Source organism: Filobasidium floriforme (assembly GCF_021052385.1).
Source record: "Filobasidium floriforme strain CBS 6241 chromosome Unknown HD553scaffold_1, whole genome shotgun sequence".
In the NCBI taxonomy this organism is placed as follows: Eukaryota; Fungi; Basidiomycota; class Tremellomycetes; order Filobasidiales; family Filobasidiaceae; genus Filobasidium; species Filobasidium floriforme.
In genome coordinates, this window is record NW_025763622.1 from 1,369,020 (window position 1) to 1,386,210 (window position 17,191).

A 17,191-nucleotide genomic window follows, 5' to 3' on the forward strand; every position below is an offset into this window, starting at 1 on the left:
ACAGCCTCTCGGGAGCATAGCATGACGATTTCGCGTGTTGCCGCCGTTACGTAAGCGGGGTTCAGCCACGAGGGAGGGAGGGAGAGATCGTGCTTGAACATTGTTGGATTCGCAGGCGAGTTCGTGCTGCCAGTCTAAGCGTTCGGACGGACACTCGGAGAAGCAGGACGCTTTCCGAATCAATTAGAGGAGACTGGACATTATCGTTATTCAACATCGCAAACCTGAACATTGGCAGTATACATATCGCAAGGGCTGATCATCCGACCCGCACATTGCCGATTGGGACACCGGTACACCGGCCTAATGAACAGGTACGCGCAAACCTGATATCTTACTGAATTTGATAGCGAATGATTGCCAGTTCCAGACTGGGAGAAGCCAACCCATATCGATGCCTTCTGCTTCACGGGTGTTCAACTGGGGAGCTTCGGCTATTGTAGAGGCCTGGCGATCGACTTTTCGAGAGAGCACGGGGGTTCAGTCCCCAAGCATATGATAGCGCACTTATCCGTAATCTCTGGTCACTCATACGATCACACAGAAGACTAAGCTTCAGCTAACCCGATGCTACAGACCCACAGGCCAGAGATTGCTCTTAAAATATTGCAGATGTCGTACAGATCGGGATCAAGGCATGTCGTAGCCCCAGGCGCGAACACTTTTCGTTATCCCGGACGTCAATTCGCCTGCGATGGCACCTAGCCCAGCTCCGTCGCAGTACGGAGTACACCTACTCTAATGTTGGGGGATCCGGGAAGATAGACATTTCCTGACTTGCATCCCACACAGCAAATGGCTACAACTGATATAGAGGGTGCGCACCCGACAGGCATCGAAGGCGAAGCAACCCGGAGGAGCAGCCGGAGCAGACAATCAGCGCCGAACCAGCAAAATCCTTTCCGCATTGGAATTCCAGACTCGCACTGCCGTTGTTGAGGCTATCCATGCCTTCTTCCCGTGGCCCCTCAGAAAGAGTCTGATTTCCGACTGCACCTGATTGCACAGGATGATGCGGAGCGGGCGCAACAAAAGAGGAGTTGGGTCCGGCTCATTCCAGCACTTTCCCCTGGGAAGGTACTTGTCGTGAAACCGGAGGGCGAAAAGGGTTTCATAGCCATCTTCGAAATAGTATTGAACCATCTGGCAGCCTCCCGGAACGTTTTGTTGTCCAGCGATGACTTCCTGTCGCAGCCATGCTAGAAGATCTTGCCATGGCTTTAAGAAATCGGATCGTCAAGCCGGAAGAAATCTACCTCTCGGCGACGTTTTTGACTGTGTGATGATGGACCGGCTTGTCCGATCTGAATATGTACTCCTTTACGGACGCGGGTGTACTCGGCCCTCAGTCTGGCCTACATTTCCAAGACAGGATTCGATTCAACCGATCATATCGCGGCGGTATCGGCTAGGCTGTTGAAGGCCTCCAAGAAACGCTACTACGTCGTGTCGGGCCCATGCAATCTCGTCGCCCATCTCTGTTTTAAACACTAGGGGATGTACATTTTGCAGGAGCAATGGCTGCGTCCGTCCAAGGAGAACAACAGGGTCAATGCTGAGAGGTTCGACGTCTCGAGAACAGTAGGATGATGGTGCGGCACCGAGGAGGAGGCCTCTTCGCTGTCTGAGGTCCGAGTTTCGTCCTAACCCGAATTAGGCAGAACAACTTTGAATGGGCGAGTTGCGCAAGAAGCGAGTATAGTTCCGATGCATATCCCACGACTTTGGCCTCGAATTACATCAGCGCGATCACGCCCGGACGCTGCCGACCTTGATCGTCTTTCCAGCAGCAAGGATGTCCTTGGCATCCCTTACATCCACGAACCATCCCCACTTCTTGCCACCTCTCCCTGTACGAGCTTCTTCCGCAACTCTGACAGTGTTCGCTTGGGTTGGTTCTGATTGTGGCGGGTTGGCAAGATAGGACGGTCCCCTGCGAGTATTCCGATATTTTACGTAAGCCCAACGGTGGGTCAGGGGCAGGGACAGTGCGTGCAGGTGAATATGATGGACGGATGAAAATGGCGGTATATGAAAGCCGAGACTACCATCGAGGACATGGTTTCAGATTAGACTTGTCCTGTTACATCGAAACAAATTTGAACTCACCGTCGGCCAGATTCGCTCACACCCAGATCGTTCAAGATCCTATGGCCAAAGCTTTCCATTTCCGTTACTGAAAATGCATGAATCAATATGAATCGGAACTCGCAGCGGTAGGTTTGAAAATTGCACTTACGAAGCGGTATGTGGTGCTCCCTTAGATCTTTTACTGTTGCTATTAACCGTCAATCACCATGATCAACTCGGTTCACTATGTACGAGAGCATGTATAACGTCTTCTCACAAATGTGATGACAAGGTATCACCAGTATGTGAGTTTGAGCGCCAGGGGATCTACTTGATCACATCTTCAGTTGAACGCATCGTATATATAGACCGTCTCGACTTACCGATCATGGAATGCGATCAATTTTTCCGTAGAATCGTGAACCCTAAAACCCCTTTCAACCGTGACATCGCAAAAGATACATCCGGCTTTCGTTATAGGCTCATCGTTGTCAGTCATGTCGCCGGAGAGTAAAGGTAAGGTCGCTTGATTCCGGGTCGAGGGGGTCGTAAAGATGTTCGTGAAAATGCCAAAGCATGCAGAGTTCATCACCGTCGTTGTGGTCACTTGTATTTACGGGCGGGCTTCGAGCATCGAAGGAGCGGGAGGTTTCCCTCAGATCCCTATTGACACTATATAGTCGAAGGCCGAGCTGCAGAGCTGACACCCAATGTCGTTTCAGTCGATCCAGTACACGCCAGTATCCCGTAAGAGTATCAAGGTATACGCTCGCAATCCCGAGGGGTCAGAGTCCCGTTTGTTGATTTTGTGTGAGCGAGCATGCATGTGCTCGGATTTTCCGATCGACCGGAGCCGAGAAGGGTGAAAGAGCTCGATGCCTCGGTCGATCTTCTAGCTATTCCCGGTGTGATACAAAGACCGCACTCCTGTCATCTTCCCTTTTCGCACAAGTCGATAGGACAAGTCGTCTCAACCAAGATGCACGCCCCGTTGAACGTCCCGCTGAGGGAAGCCTGTCAGTTCCGCTCGCCTCCCGAAATTCAGCTGATCGTGCTCATCACCCCTTCGCTCATTGCTATCAGCCTGTCTCAAGGAGATCCAAGCCATCAACGAGTGTCATGCAAGAGGCTTCTTGGCACGACTAAAAGGAGACTGTAACGCCGCTCGGGAGGCACTGAATCTGTGTCTACGAAAAGAGGTCCGTCGATCGAAGCACGTCGCAGAGTCTCGGAAGCTTAGTAGAGCTCACTCCTCATGTATCCACCGGCAGAGACTGGATCGAACGGCAAGGAACTCGGAGAACGCCAAGTTGAGAAACGAGAAGAAGAAGCAGGCGTGGGAATCGCTCGACAAGGAAGTCTAGATGGGTCCATCGCACTCACAGACTGGCCGCTGTATCTCTACTGTATACCACAAATCACCATCACAAGCAGCAAATATCTTCTCGAGGTTGATCTCCTCCACACATGAGCACGTATATCAACAATATCAATCACTGGCAGCAAGTCGGTCTCATCACCATGAAATGCCATGTTCCCTCTCGGCTTAAAAGGGAAACTCGTTTGCATCGAGATGGCGTGCACTGCATACCATCGATGTCCTTGCAGATCATGATCCTGCCATTTGTTGCATGGAGCCGAGAATAGGATAGCGAAGAGGACAGCTATGTAGTAAGTGTACTAACTCATAGGGCGTTTGAGCTACATCACAGGAGGATACTGCACTGCCGAGCGCCGATCGCCCTGGTCGGATCTAGGAACTGAACGAGTGGATCCTAATGCTATGGGCAGAACGTGAACACTCATGCGATATCACCACAAACAGAATCCCACAAGAACTTTGGCTACATTTAGTACTCTTTTGTCGTCAAACCCGGCTGTCTCAGCCATGCTGCTCTATCATCTAACGCCCTTCCCATATCAAACCCGTTTCTCGATCGCTCGATCGACACGGTGGAATCTTGCAACTCGATAGGTGAGGTAAAGGAAATCCCTCTAGTGACCGATGTGGCCGATACGTCCGATCCTCGATCGGCGGTGTTCCTTGGCAGCTTTTCGTCGCGTGACGAGCTTCTGGCCAGGGTGAAGGCTTCGAGCTTCCGGGCTGGCGCTTCGCTTCTTGATTCGGCAGACTCGGCCAGTGGTCTATCAACAGGATGGTGAGATATAAGTTGAGGTATGCGCGCAAGACCCGGATTGATCAATGTTACTCACGCTGGCGGGGTCGGCACTCGAGCTCGGCATCGAGGCAGTCGGGATGGGGACAGTCGCTGAGGTCGACGTTGCGGCCTCGGTCGACGAAGCAGCAGCGGACGACGAAGCGGCGTAGGTCGAGGTGGCAGAGTACTCCTCATCGGAGAAAGTCGAAGACGAAGCGGACGGCTCGGTCGAGATCGCAGCCATGGTCGAGGAGGTGGCAACGGTGCTAGTAGGAGTAGCTTGGATCGAGGTGGTCTCGTCTTCGTCATCATCGTCATCGGTCGAACCGGATCCCGAGCCGGAGCCAGATCCTGAACCGCTCGAAGCTCCAGGAGCGACACAGTTGGATCCAGTAAACCCGGCCGCTGAGGTAGGTCGGCTCGAAGCGTAAGATCCTCCATAAGAGACCGAGTCACCAGGGTTACTACGAAAGGTCAGAAAAGCATGCAGTCCGGTTAGCTTCCTGTTGACATTGCGCGTCGACAAGTAGGACAATCTAGCAACTCACGGGAAGACGGTGTCGATACCCTCAATAGTAGCACACTGGTTGACACCGGCATTGGCGACGAAAGGAGCAGGTCCGTTCAACCCGGATCCACCGCCCTGGACGGTGACGACGGCGCAGTTCATGTACATCTCTCGGTTTCCTGTTGGTGCGCGAAGAACAGCAAGTGGTCAGAGACACGAACGTCGATCGACCGATTGACAAGGACCCTTTCGATCTCTCTTTTCGTTCCATCCCGCTTGGACCTGCCTTTGAAGGCATGGATTATACCGGTCCGGCACGGGTGGGATGAAGAAGGAAGGATCGAAAGGGTCTGTGCGAGAGATGATCTTACCTGCATGGTTGAACCAGGTCCACCCGAACAAGGCCTCGCCGGAAGGAGCCGAGCTAGGGATAGGCACGTCGATGTTGACAGAATCCGTCATGCATCCTCCCATTTGCGTGTGGACGACTAAGCAGTCACAAGAAGAGCAGTCAGTGATCCGGTCTGACTCGTGCCCGTCCCAGCCAACTTTTTCTCAATCGCGACTCACCGTTCCAGGTAGCTCCCATGTCGTAACTCATACTCCACTGACAACTTCCTCCGAGATGGCTCGCCGTCCCGGCAAACTTGGTCGACAAGGTCGATCCGGCCTGGATGGTGGTGACGCTGTCCATCAAGGGCGACCCAGCAGGGTTGTTGATGTACCCTTTGCAAGGGAACCCACCGCCGCCCTGGGGCAAGGGAGCGGTCTGGCTATAGTCCTTGTTGGCTTCCGGGGTGGCAGGGTTGAAGGTCCTGCGAATGACGGGATAGAAGCGCGATATGGTTCAGTTTCCAATGACGATCATAGAAGACGTAAAAAGTCTTGAATTCTGGATCGGTTTCGGATCGACTCACGAGTGCAAGGGGTAAGGCCATGACATTTGCATGTGGGCCGAAGCCGACGAGACGAGGGCGAGAGCGAGGACGAGCTTGGAGAACATGTCGGATGTCTTGGGATGTGATCGTCGAGGTTGATGGAGGAAAGGGCGGGCTTGGATACAGTTGAGCGAGTCGAGGGTGGAGCGATGGTGTCCGAGAGAGTTGATGGGGGGAAAGAGGTCTGACCAGGTATCGATCCTGCGATACTTATAGGTAGACTTGCGGGGTGAATCAACCGAGGTTGCACGATGTCACGGTCGAGTAAAAAATTCTTGATGGCTGATGTCCAGTGACGTTTGTTCGAGTACGGAGGTCTTTCGACAGCGTATTCCGTTAGCGTTGTTGTGTTTGTGTTGGTGGCGCAGCCGAGTTAGATGTTCTTCTTCTTCAGACAATAAGTGGTAGTGAACGTGATGGTCGACGTCGATGATGATGACAAGTCCGGGGTGAGGGTGTGGGGAGAGCTAGTAAGACCTGTTACTGCTGCTGCTCGTACGGAGAGGGATTCGATGCTGTTCTCTTTAGACAATCAATGTCGTAGGGAAAAGTCGGAGTGGGGAGGCGGAGATGGTGGTGATGATGATGAGGACAAGAGGCGAGATGGTTGATGAACACTACTACACGGGTCTTTGTATCTCGACGACCTGCCTTTGAATCGATTGTCCACTCTCTTTTGAAACCTGATCAACACCTTCCAACCCGCGATCCCGCGAATGTTCCATTTACCCCTTGCTTGCTGCCCCTCGCTGTGTCTGTGCGCGCGCGCGTCACGCGGAAGGAAATGAGGGGATAGATGCGGACGGGTCTCTTCTTGTTGTTTTGTTGTTTCGGCTGGCCCATGCCGCGTTTGAGAGAGTCACACAACGCCACCGAGGCACCCTGCCAAAAATACTGGAACCACAGCGTGCAAGCGTCCTCAAACAGGGATACGACGACCCTTGCCGGAATCTTCAATCTCCGAAGCTAACGAGAATCCTCGATCCGGAGCGAATATTCCTGCAGATCGCCATCTCATCGGTCGTCCAAGACAGCCAAGAGCAATTCATTTCCTGAACGAGCCCGGACCCGACCGCGGCGGGTGCAAAGGCCGCGTCGTTCGGCGATCGTCGTCGTGGTTCGTCGTAGATGGCTTGCAGAGACGATGAGTGGACAAGCCATCTATCTTCTGGGCCATCTAAAAGGGTCAGACCGCCTTGTTCATGAGAGCGTCACTCGCATCGTCGATCATCGAGCTGGCCTGTCGCTATCGGCCGGTAGATTTTGCTCAAACCCCGCCAAAAGCCCAAATCCGTCTATTTCGAGCGACCCGTCAGGGCCGAAAACGCGTATCAAACACGACGTTTTGCGTGTCACATCGGCACAAAACTCGCTGGTCCGACAGGTCATGTCAAACGCGAAACACGCTCTTGCGGTTTCACCTCTCGCCCGTTGCCCACTGATCAGCCGAGAGTGTCGCACGCTCCTGCCGAACAGTGTGGCCAGATTAGATCAGAAAATATCCCATCCATCGGCTTGTCGGTTGCTATCGCATTAGGCACACACTACTGCGTACAACAAATAACAAGAACCAAGGCCTGATTCACGCACACCACGAGACGTTTCAAAACCCCCTCTTCAAAATGTCGTTTCTAAGCAGAGTTGGTGTTGGTCATCGTCTCTTCAACGCTCGCAGCCTCTTCACCCTGGGCGACCGAGACCGCGGCTTGCGCGACGATCCCTTCCTCCTCCTCCTCCTTCATCGGTTCGGTCACGTCGATCTTGACGGAAGCGTCCGCCTGTCGCTTTTCCTTGTTAAGTCCGGTCCAGTTGCAAATGTCCTTTCCGAACGTTCGGTTCGAGAGCGTTCTGAAGAGACGCCGCAAGTTAGTCATGAAGTCTGGATTTCCGGAAAGGCGCAAGGTTCAAGCTGGCGACTTACCCTTTTTCCTTCTTGTCGACCAACAGAGAGAGCGATCCGACACCCTTCCAGAGAGGCAACGTCAGAGGGAGATGCAGTCTATGAGAAAGGGATCATAAAGACACCAAGATTAGCCAAAGAATCAGACAGATGAGCTGGTCAGTGTGAACTCACGCTCCACGACCGTCCTTTCCGTCGTTGGCGGCAAAGGTAACAATGTGACATCCTTGAGCTCTGTCGCGTATGGAACCCTTCAGTCCGGTGTCTTCCTCCTTGATCTACGGCCATGACGTGCAAGTCGATCGCACTGGCGATATCAGTCTCTGCCCTACCATCGCAAATCGTCATCCTCTTGGAAACTCACGAGCGGGTACTGTTCTTCGAGCAACATCCTCAAATCGTCCACATCGGCATGGAGCATCGCGTTAGGGTCGAGGTAGGGCAACATGGTGGACAAGCCGTCCGACGGGATCCTCCACTTGCAATACGTGTCGGCGGGGTTCGTTCGGCTGTCTTGTCGCGTAAAGATCTTGATACCAGCCGAGAGCAAGTGGGCGTGACTGTAGTCGTTGCCTTGGATCATGGACTGTCATGCACAGCGACGCAGAGCTTCCTTAACAAGGGCATGCGGGTGAAAGGTAATCGTAAATTGGGCTCACCTTGAGGGACTGGTTGGCAATGTACATGGTCCTCGAGACCTCTCCAGTTCCGTTTCGGACAAAGACACGGTCTCTCGGGAACTCGGGACCCAGCTTGAAGAACTCGCTAGTTGGTTTGCGAATCACCAGGTCGACTTAACAATCTGGACGACTGAAATGGACCCTTTTTGTAGACTCACATGCACGACTGAAGCTCGGGGTCTTGCGGGTTGATGAAGAAGAACGCATCCTCCTTGAACTGAGGATCAGCTCGACCCTGCTTCAACTCTCCCTTGGGAGCGGGCAAGTTGATCTCCTCGTCTCCAATTTTGATTCGCTCTTCTGGTGCAGGCGAATTTGACGCCTCTTCAATCTTGGCCTTTTTGCTCGACTCGCCGCCATCGGTAGCGGACGGCGAGATGGCCCGCTTGATGCCGCTTGCCGAAGCCAATCCTTCCTCCTTGTTATTACTGCCCTTCGGAATCCTCTCCAGGACACAAACGAAGAAGCCGCCGGTGTCTTGATCGTGAGGAAGCAAGCGAAGGCTGTGCAGGCCAATGTGTCAACTCCTGGATCCTGTGCGATTCGCAAGAACTGGAAGAAACACTCACGCATGCTCCAAACCCAACGAGTCGGCGTTCTTAGGTGCAAAGACCGTCTCGGCCCATCGCTTGGGCTTCATAGCACCTCCAGAAGCCTTGAAAGCAGCACCAGCCTCCTTTCCGGCGGCGTACTCCGGATCCGCCTTGACGGCATCGTTGGCACCTTCGTCACTGTTTGCAACACCGTTCACAAAGCCCAAGTGTTGGGCGTACGACTCGTGCCAGTTCAACTCTGCACCCGACGTCTGAGTGGCCACCTTCCAGCTTGTCAGACCCGCCCGACGTTTGAGGCCTTGCAATCGTTCCGATACGGGAACAATACGGAACTGGCCAGGGAAGATGTTCATTGCCGCAGCGACGACCGACTCGTTCTCAGCGGGGTTGAAACTGCAGGTGGAGTAGACGAGCCGTCCAGCGTTTCGCAGGAGCTGCATTGCTCGGGTGAGGATACGGAGTTGAACACTGCGAGCCACACTGATATCAGCTTTGGGCGCTTGCAAACCCGAACAGAAGCGAAACTCACCCGTGCAGCTGCGTTCCGTTGGCGACAGTCCATGTCTTCCAGATATCAGGGTTCTTCCTCATCGTACCGTCTCCAGAGCAACTGTCAAACGGATGTCAGACTGATCAGATCGTTATGCGCAGTACAGTTCGGTGATGCTCACGGTACATCAGCCAAGATCCTGTCAAAAGTCAGGTTGTTCCTCCTGCTCTCATCCGACCTGAGCGAAGGGAATCCGGCTTTTGCATCGAGGATAGCGCAAGTCAGTCCGAATGACATCAGGTCAACATCTGGCGGCTTTTTTACGCACCGGCATCGTTGCATGTGACTCCCAATCCGATACTGGGCATTCGACCGGTTTGGTGGACCAACATGTGACATCGCTTTGCGTCAGCGTCGTTGGCGATCAATAGACCGGTAGTGGGGGCGGTGTGAGGGTTGAGGGCCTCCATAATTTGAGCAGTCTGCGATGTGACGAGATGTGTGAGAGGAACATCCCATCGAACGGATACAGCAAACGACCCACCTTGGAACCAGGAGCGGCACACATATCCAGGCACTGAAAAGGTCGCGTTGTCAGCCTCGTGATCGGACCACCTTGCCTCTCCTCGCCAATTTACGAAGTGATGGGGCTCAACGTCCAGCAAGAGGGGAGGGATCATGGATACCGCTTCCTGTCTTGAGATGTTTCCCTATCACGACGCAAGAGTCCTGCGCGTGAGCGACCACTCGTGTTGTACCAAGATTCAAAGCAATAGTCTCTCACAATCTCGGTCTCTCCTACCAAAAAGCTCTGGAACACCTTGTATTCGGGACTCTTCCTGATCGTCCTCTTGGGCACGTTTAATTGCCAAGCCAGGAGGTCGGGGTACCATTCGAGCTGTTTAGGTGCCGGTTGGGTCTCCCCGTCCAGGACGACGTTCTGTAGCATGGGGGCGAAGTTGGTAGTGATGTGTTCATTGATGGTCTGAGCGTGGCTGTACAAGAACAACAAGGGTTGATTTGAGCGGAGAGATCGGTGGAGCATGGGGTATGATAGGCCGGGACTGACGCTCGAGATCCCGTGACCCTGAACGTAGTCGGCAACTCCCGTTTGAGAGCACCCATAAAGTCGTCCCATTCACCCTCGGGGATGAAGCCTTGCTCCTGTGGGACAAGACCGACCGATCCATGATCAGCGAACATGACGCTAGACTCTACCCCTTTCGAATCTTTTCAAGGACTCGAGACCGACCTTGTAGTAGGCCTCAAAAGCGGGGTTCCCGTCAGCTCGCTTGGCAAACGTCTGCTCCATGGTCATGCTTCCATTCGGTCCATCTCTTGACTTGGCAGGACCCTTTGCCGCTCCGTTCGCCTTGCCTCCTCGCTGTGTGACGGAATATGGAGCGTTAGTTGACGTTCCGGTCGTGCAAACGCTATCGGAGTTTCGAAACACTTGCGCCTTTTCCTGCTTTGCTTCGGCCCATTGTGTGGTATGACTAGTGTATAAGAATGCTTGTACGGAGTCAAGATAGTGGACGATACAGTTACCCTACCCTAGAACCGTATCGACTGCACAGGATCGTGTTCAGCTTGACCTTCGATCGGAATCGCGACCGGGGGTCTCTCTCTGAATTATCTCATCAAAGTCACGTGACATCAAAGGGCTGACCGTTGTTTACGATTTCGATTGCCTGCTACAGTATGATACCGCCCACTCGCACTTGAACGTGCATGGCTGATCACCGGATGCTACATATATCTCCATGATCCCGATAGACGTCTCTCACTATCATACGGTCTCACTTGCCCAGCCCTTCTTCCCGATCCAACACGCTCCGATCCAGCTTGATCAGCACCACCGTGCGCCGCGGGAACTGGTCGGTTGGTACGGTATGCGCCGTCACTCTTGCAGGCTGCCGCGCACGTCGAGAGAGAATCGGTGTAAGCCCGTGCTTCAAGTATCGTTCTGTCCACAGGGCGACGAGGAAAGAGAAAACGGGCAAGTCGAGACTTACCATGTCCAAGCCTTCCAACACCCCCTCGACAATTCCGGCCGAGAACGCCTCGCAGCTCAATTGTGAGAGATCCTTTGGTATCGAGATATGTTGCGTCAACGGCGGGTTATTCAAGGTCAGCATGTCTGTAGGATGTCGACACGTATATAGCATGTCAAGTATGAAGATCAGCTTCTCACTCGTTTTGGACGTCACAAACAAGGTGTGTTCGCAGAAACGACCGACTCACACTCGTCGTCCCCCTCGACGCTCTTTTCCAACCCGTCCGCGGCCTTTCCGAAACAATATCGATACACCTGGGTGTGTATGAACTGTAATGCTGGGATCAACCGGTATTCCTTTTTCGGATCCTATTCCGGGTCGATATTATGGTCACGGGCACGTCCGAACGGAGGGAAGGTGCAGGTCAGTATCGCGCCGATCCGTGCTGGACGAACATCATGTTGGAGGGTAAATGAGCAAGGGGATATCATACCTTGTTGTTACTTGTCTGTGCTGCTCGCAGGAGGTGAAGAGATATGATCCGGATGCCAGCTTCTCTTCCTAATGTCGATAGTCTGACGCCATGAGAATATACTTCTAGGATCAGCATCCAGCCATATCCGGGTATCACTATCCAAGCTCAAGAGCGCGGAGACGCCTCGAGGCTGTCCGACTGACCTCTTTTCCAGGTCTGCTACGCTGTCCACCCTCGTCTGACTATAACTGACAATCTCGCTGAACAGGAACGCCCACGCCGGTAACCCCACTTCGAACCCCCGACTCTTGTTGATCGGTCGATCGAGGATGTTCATCTCCCCACCTCTCCCTGCTGGGCTAGCCAGATCGTTATTGGAAGAAGAGGAACCGATGCCTGAGATGGAGAGGTTGGTGAACCCGGTAGAGAGGTAAGAAGAGGAACGTTTCGTCTGATTGGCATTGGGTGGAGGGCTAGGTGCGGATGCTGGCAACGAGTATCGCGAGGACGACGCCGAGTTGGATTGCAGGTTGAACATGATGGTGTTGAAAGCCTATATGCTTGATGTAATATGCTAGTGTATCGGGGTTCAAGGATTGTCCGACGCAGCAATGTCCTGATCAATTGAATCAACCGAGCAACCGATGTGTTCGTCATGTCGAGGTTAGCATCATCATCATCAACAAGGCTCTTGGGCGGACATTGCGATATTATCTTTGATGTCCGTTTTTAGCTTCCGGTGCCTTCCCTTTGGGTCCCCGGGCGTCCCAGCCACGAGCGAATGACCAGCTATGACGCAGACCTCCGACGACATCGACACCCTCTCCCACCTCAGATAACTAACCTATATCCTTCTCCTTTTTGGAGCCTCTGCATCGGGCGCATCGAATAGCTGCCTCTCATCGCGCGATCATAATCATCTCGGATCTTGTAATCGTGAATCGTCGCAACCGTCCGAGCTGCTCTGATTCTACCCGCTCCAATCGATCGCGTACCGATCAACAAGACTCGTAACCACTACCTGATCCACCCGCCATCCACGCAGCAAGATGCAAGTCCTCCCACCAAAGGCCGGCCTCGTGATCATCGCGCTCACCTTTGCATTTCGCTTGACAGGTTCGGCAGAGGAAGAGGAGACGCTGATATGGACGACGAGGACTATGGTCGTCGTCGAGCGGCAGCCATGTCGAACCACCAGCCGACCCGACCCGTCGACAAGGACAAGAACGAGGCCGAGTTGGGCGTGAGCATCAAGAAGGCCGTCACACCGGAGGAAACTGCCCCGAGTGAGTGCAAGACGTACTTGCACATACAGTGTTCGGGTGGGCTGATCGAGACGGCTGGCTTCTACCTTGCAGAACAGAAACACGTCCGAAGTAAGCATCAAGCCTTGCGCTGTACACCCGTAGAAACGTCCTCACGGCGCTCGTTCCTCGCCCATCTCGCTCAGAAATGATCGTCTACACGTGGGACTACCACTCGTCCTTGCCTGTCTGGAATGGACTTCGAACGTTGCCCATTCTGGCCGACGAGGTCCAGACCTTTAAAGCCCTGATTGTCGTACACAAGCTCTTACAAGAGGGTCATCCTGTCGTGAGTGAAGGCAATGGTTGCCGTCATTCATTCCGATTTGTGGTTATGACACCGTTGCTGATCAGAGCGGTCGGTGTACCGGGAGAGTAGACCTTGAAGGAAGCTCATAGTCAGACCGGGTGGTTGGAGACGTGCGGCAGGACGGTCGCGGCCGATGCTACAAAAGGTGAGCCGGCCGCATGCACGATTTTGGGTTCCGGATCAAGCAAGTCCGGCACTGAACATAGTCTACGATATCGACGTCTCAGGCTACGCTCCTCTCATCCGCGCCTACGTCTCTTTCACCCTGTCTAAACTGCGGTTCCACCGACACCACCCCGAATTCAACGGTCTTTTCGAGTACGAGGAGTATATCAGTTTGAAGAACATCGACGATCCCAACGAAGGGTGAGCCGGCGTCTGGGCTCTCCTATCACCCACATAAAGCTGATGTTTGGGAGATGTTGCAGATACGAGACCATCGGCGACCTCATGACCCTCCAGGATCAAATCGAGACTTTCCAGAAACTCATCTTTGTTCACTTTAGGGGAAGCAATAACAACGAGTGCAAGATCTCGGCCTTGGTACCGCTCGTCAAGGAGAGTTACGGTATCTACCGATTCATCACCAGCATGATGAGGGCTATGCACAGAAGTGAGTCCAAGTACGGCTAGACAGATCGGTAAAGATTCGTCGCTAATCGCGGCGAATGGTAGAGCTCGAGGATGTCGGCATCTTGGACCCGTTGAGGGCTAGGTACAACGCCCAGCACTTCAATCTGAGGAAGTTCTACTACGAGTGTTCCAACCTGAAATACCTGACCGGATTGATCAACGTTCCGAAGCTTGGTCAAGAACCGCCCAATCTCTTGGAGACGGGCGAACCCACCCCTTCTCTCCCTCAACGACCCAAGAATGGAGGATCATCCGCCCCTCCTCCCCGAAACGCTACCCCTGCCAATGGCTCGGGCGAGCCGAGCGCTACAGCGGACGAGATTGAGGAGCAACGCCGGATGCTCGAGCAGTACGAGCGGAAACAGGCTTCACTCGTCGCCCAGCGAGATAGCGAAAAGAAGAGGCAGGAAGAGGAAAAGGCCAGGCAGGAACGAGAGTTTGCGGAACAGCAACGTGCTCAGGTCGAGAGGGAACGTCAGGCGCAAGAACAGTTGATGCGGGATCAGATGGCCATGCAGGCCAACCAGCAGAGTCAACAGCAGTTTGATCAGACGGCTCAGATGGCCCAGCAGATGGAGAGGGAGATGTTGGCCATGCGTGGACAGTACGAGCGAGATCAAATGTTGCTCGAACAGTATGACCGCGTAAGTGACGGCTCCGCTGGCGTCAGGCGATCGGGGTGAGCACGCGCCAGAAACTGACATTCTGCATGCTATACAGCGAGTCAAGGCTCTCGAGGGAGAGTTGGGAATGATTGGGGCCAACGTAGGAGCTCAGATGGGAGCCAAAGATGAGCTCATCATGCAGTTGCAAAACCAGATCGAGGTCTGGAAGAACAAGTACGATGCGCTCGCCAAACTCTACTCTCAACTCCGAGGAGAGCATCTCGACTTGCTCAACAAGACCAAAGGGTTCCAGCTCAAGGCTAGCTCTGCTCAGGAGGCCATCGACAAGATGGAGAGGATGGAGCGGGATGTCAAGGCTAAGAACTTGGAATTGGCGGACATGATCAGGGAGCGTGACAGGGCGAGGTACGATGTTGATCGTCTCAAGTCGGTAAGTGCACAGGGATGTTTGCGAGAAATGGCTACCAGCTAACCGTGTTTGTTCGCCTGCCTCTTGCACAGAGCCACCGAGAGGAAGTCGACAGGATCAAGCGCGATCTGTCGTTCGCCAACGAACGAGCAGAGGATGCTACTCGAAACAAGAGTTCCGAGGTCTCGGGCATGCTTGGCAAGTACAACCGTCAGCTCACGGAACTTGAGGACTCCCTCAGGGTAAGTTCGGTCGTGCGCCAGTTCTGTCGACTCAGCGCATCGCTTGTGGTAGTTGCTAACAGCCGCCGCGGAAACTGTAGAGCAAACAAATGCAAATCGACGATCTGCTCCGCAAACTCGACGCCAAGGAGGGCGAGGTCAGCCGAATGATGGAGGAGAAGGACCAAGAGCTTGCAATCCTGCAAGAGGGTATGGATTCGACTCTTCAGCAGATGAACGAACTTCGACTCGTAAGTATGAGGGCAGATAGTTTCTTAGTCCCCTATCTGGTATTGATATGCTCGTTCAATTTGACAGACCCACGGCGAGAACGACAACGCTTTCACCGCACAGGTTGACACACTGATTCTCGATCAGCAAAAGGAACTTAACGAGATCATCGGTATGCGGCCAGTTCGACGCTATATTATGGTTTCTTTGCTGATTATCTCATCCTTCTACTATTATCAGACTCGATCTTCCAAGCTTGTGTCCAGAAGGTCGATGATGCGATCTACGAGCTCGAGGCACCGATGTCTACGGGAAACACCACTGCAACCCCGGAATACACCCTTTCCATCATCGAAAAGGCAATGACGAACGCTACCGAGTTTGCGTCCATCTTCAACCTCTACGCTACCAAGAAGAAGGGCGGCGGTCAGGTTGATGTTATCAAGGCGTCCAACGAGCTGGCCCAGTCGCTGTCCGAGACGCTCTTGAGCGCCAAGGGAATTACCCGGCTCGCAAGCAATGATGAAGCTGCGGACAAGCTGGTCCGGGTTGCCAAGATGGCTGGTGACGTGGGGATGAGGTTCTTCCTCAACCTGCAATCATATCGCCTGCAGCTGGTCGGGCCATCCCAGAAGGAGGAGATTGCTTTGCGAAGCAATGCAGAATGCCGAGGCTCGCTTACCAAGCTGTCGGAAGCCGTCGAGACGTTAATCCCCAAAGCGACCGCTCAGTCGATCGCAAAGGCCAGCGGCGACATCGGCGATATCGTATCGCAAGAGATGCAGAATGCTTCGAGGGCTATCGAAGCGGCCACCGAGCGATTGCGAGCCATGATGTCCCGGCCGAAGGACAACTCCAAGTATAGCGTCTTGGACGTACAGGTCCACGATGCCATCCTCGAGGCCGCCATGGTCATTACCGGTGCCATCGGTCGCTTGATCCAAGCTGCTACGGTATCGCAGGAGGAGATTGTCGCTCAAGGCAAGGGGTCCAGCAGTACTCAGCAATTCTACAAGCGAAACAACCGATGGACAGAAGGTCTCATCTCGGCGGCCAAGGCCGTCGCCTTTGCCACTAAATTGCTGATCGACAGCGCCGATGGCGTTATCAGCGGGACGCATTCTCTAGAACAACTCATCGTTGCATCGAACGAGGTGTCGGGAGCCACCGCTCAGCTCGTCGCCGCGTCTCGAGTGAAGGCCTCATTGATGTCCAAGACACAACAGAACTTGGAGCTGGCGGCCAAGGCCGTAACAGACGCATGCAAGGGTCTTGTCAAACAGGTCAAAACGATCTCTTCACAACCTACCGAAGACGATTTGGTCGATTACAAGTCTATGGCCACCCACGAATTCAAGGTGCGCGAGATGGAGCAACAGGTGGAGATTCTCAAGTTGGAGAAGGATTTGGGCGCCGCCCGGAGACGACTGGGAGAGATGAGGCGAGCCGGGTAAGTCTCGTTTCGAATGCGCTGCTGTTCGAGCAGTCAAACTGACTTGAGATACTTCTCCTCGTCTGTACAGATATCACGCCGAGGCTGATTAGTAGATATGCTTGCAATGGAAAGTATGATCGTTATCGTTTGTATTGTAAAAGGTGTTCGTGCGGTCATGAAAGAGTCGTGAATGTTTACAATGGAAGCAGTCTTGACGAAATCCTCCGAATCTTGTACAACAACCATCCGCC

General features: G+C 53.6%; 6 protein-coding genes across 6 annotated transcripts; 2 read left to right on the plus strand and 4 right to left on the minus strand.

Moving 5' to 3' along the window:
• Positions 1-1,342: 1,342 nt before the first annotated feature.
• HD553DRAFT_12942 (HIT-like domain-containing protein) lies at positions 1,343-2,813 on the minus strand. Its single transcript, XM_046176576.1, has 5 exons — positions 2,454-2,813; positions 2,348-2,397; positions 2,240-2,278; positions 2,110-2,176; positions 1,343-2,044 (listed from the first exon to the last, which is right to left on the minus strand). The coding sequence occupies exons 1-5, from the start codon at positions 2,657-2,659 to the stop codon at positions 1,750-1,752; spliced, it is 657 nt and encodes a 218-aa protein (XP_046040327.1). The 5' UTR covers positions 2,660-2,813; the 3' UTR covers positions 1,343-1,749.
• Positions 2,814-3,049: 236 nt separating this feature from the next.
• HD553DRAFT_338386 (uncharacterized protein) lies at positions 3,050-3,434 on the plus strand (the record flags this gene model as incomplete). The annotated part of the gene is made up of 3 exons (XM_046182344.1): positions 3,050-3,086; positions 3,154-3,269; positions 3,342-3,434. The coding sequence occupies 3 exons, from the start codon at positions 3,050-3,052 to the stop codon at positions 3,432-3,434; spliced, it is 246 nt and encodes an 81-aa protein (XP_046040328.1).
• A 631-nt stretch (positions 3,435-4,065) lies between these two features.
• On the minus strand, positions 4,066-5,740 carry HD553DRAFT_321315 (uncharacterized protein; the record flags this gene model as incomplete). The annotated part of the gene is made up of 6 exons (XM_046181221.1): positions 4,066-4,215; positions 4,285-4,693; positions 4,778-4,916; positions 4,959-5,225; positions 5,308-5,552; positions 5,655-5,740. 6 exons carry the CDS (start codon positions 5,738-5,740, stop codon positions 4,066-4,068), a joined length of 1,296 nt encoding a protein of 431 aa, XP_046040329.1.
• Positions 5,741-7,306: 1,566 nt separating this feature from the next.
• HD553DRAFT_266273 (putative tRNA (cytosine-5-)-methyltransferase) lies at positions 7,307-10,611 on the minus strand (the record flags this gene model as incomplete). The annotated part of the gene is made up of 16 exons (XM_046177474.1): positions 7,307-7,523; positions 7,597-7,674; positions 7,750-7,853; positions 7,940-8,161; positions 8,235-8,340; positions 8,414-8,758; positions 8,825-8,883; positions 8,965-9,277; positions 9,339-9,419; positions 9,481-9,556; positions 9,628-9,781; positions 9,844-9,876; positions 9,938-10,009; positions 10,084-10,294; positions 10,369-10,463; positions 10,552-10,611. 16 exons carry the CDS (start codon positions 10,609-10,611, stop codon positions 7,307-7,309), a joined length of 2,226 nt encoding a protein of 741 aa, XP_046040330.1.
• A 308-nt stretch (positions 10,612-10,919) lies between these two features.
• On the minus strand, positions 10,920-12,380 carry HD553DRAFT_291039 (NO signaling/Golgi transport ligand-binding domain-containing protein). Its single transcript, XM_046178360.1, has 5 exons — positions 11,975-12,380; positions 11,790-11,871; positions 11,544-11,664; positions 11,315-11,439; positions 10,920-11,212 (listed from the first exon to the last, which is right to left on the minus strand). The coding sequence occupies exons 1-5, from the start codon at positions 12,307-12,309 to the stop codon at positions 11,099-11,101; spliced, it is 777 nt and encodes a 258-aa protein (XP_046040331.1). The 5' UTR covers positions 12,310-12,380; the 3' UTR covers positions 10,920-11,098.
• Positions 12,381-12,621: 241 nt separating this feature from the next.
• HD553DRAFT_291041 (ANTH domain-containing protein) lies at positions 12,622-17,161 on the plus strand. Its single transcript, XM_046178361.1, has 14 exons — positions 12,622-12,822; positions 12,888-13,057; positions 13,130-13,147; positions 13,222-13,364; positions 13,455-13,530; positions 13,613-13,751; positions 13,814-13,998; positions 14,061-14,662; positions 14,739-15,074; positions 15,146-15,295; positions 15,376-15,525; positions 15,593-15,677; positions 15,746-16,955; positions 17,029-17,161. Coding segments are annotated over exons 1-14 (3,288 nt in total). The 5' UTR covers positions 12,622-12,820; the 3' UTR covers positions 17,051-17,161.
• The last annotated feature ends 30 nt before the right edge of the window (positions 17,162-17,191 follow it).

Excerpts from the sequence above, each read along its gene's own strand:
- HD553DRAFT_12942 (XM_046176576.1), bottom strand. The coding sequence starts at position 2,659 with ATGAACTCTGCATGCTTTGGCATTTTCACGAACATCTTTACGACCCCC. Across the intron at positions 2,279-2,347 it reads GATACCTTGTCATCACATTT|CAACAGTAAAAGATCTAAGG; the intron begins GTGAGAAGACGT and ends GACGGTTAATAG. Across the intron at positions 2,177-2,239 it reads GGAGCACCACATACCGCTTC|TAACGGAAATGGAAAGCTTT; the intron begins GTAAGTGCAATT and ends ATGCATTTTCAG.
- HD553DRAFT_291039 (XM_046178360.1), bottom strand. The coding sequence starts at position 12,309 with ATGTTCAACCTGCAATCCAACTCGGCGTCGTCCTCGCGATACTCGTTG. Across the intron at positions 11,872-11,974 it reads GTAGCAGACCTGGAAAAGAG|ACTATCGACATTAGGAAGAG; the intron begins GTCAGTCGGACA and ends TCATGGCGTCAG. Across the intron at positions 11,440-11,543 it reads CGTCGAGGGGGACGACGAGT|ACATGCTGACCTTGAATAAC; the intron begins GTGAGTCGGTCG and ends GACATCCTACAG.
- HD553DRAFT_291041 (XM_046178361.1), top strand. Across the intron at positions 13,531-13,612 it reads CGCGGCCGATGCTACAAAAG|GCTACGCTCCTCTCATCCGC; the intron begins GTGAGCCGGCCG and ends TCGACGTCTCAG. Across the intron at positions 13,999-14,060 it reads GATGAGGGCTATGCACAGAA|AGCTCGAGGATGTCGGCATC; the intron begins GTGAGTCCAAGT and ends GGCGAATGGTAG.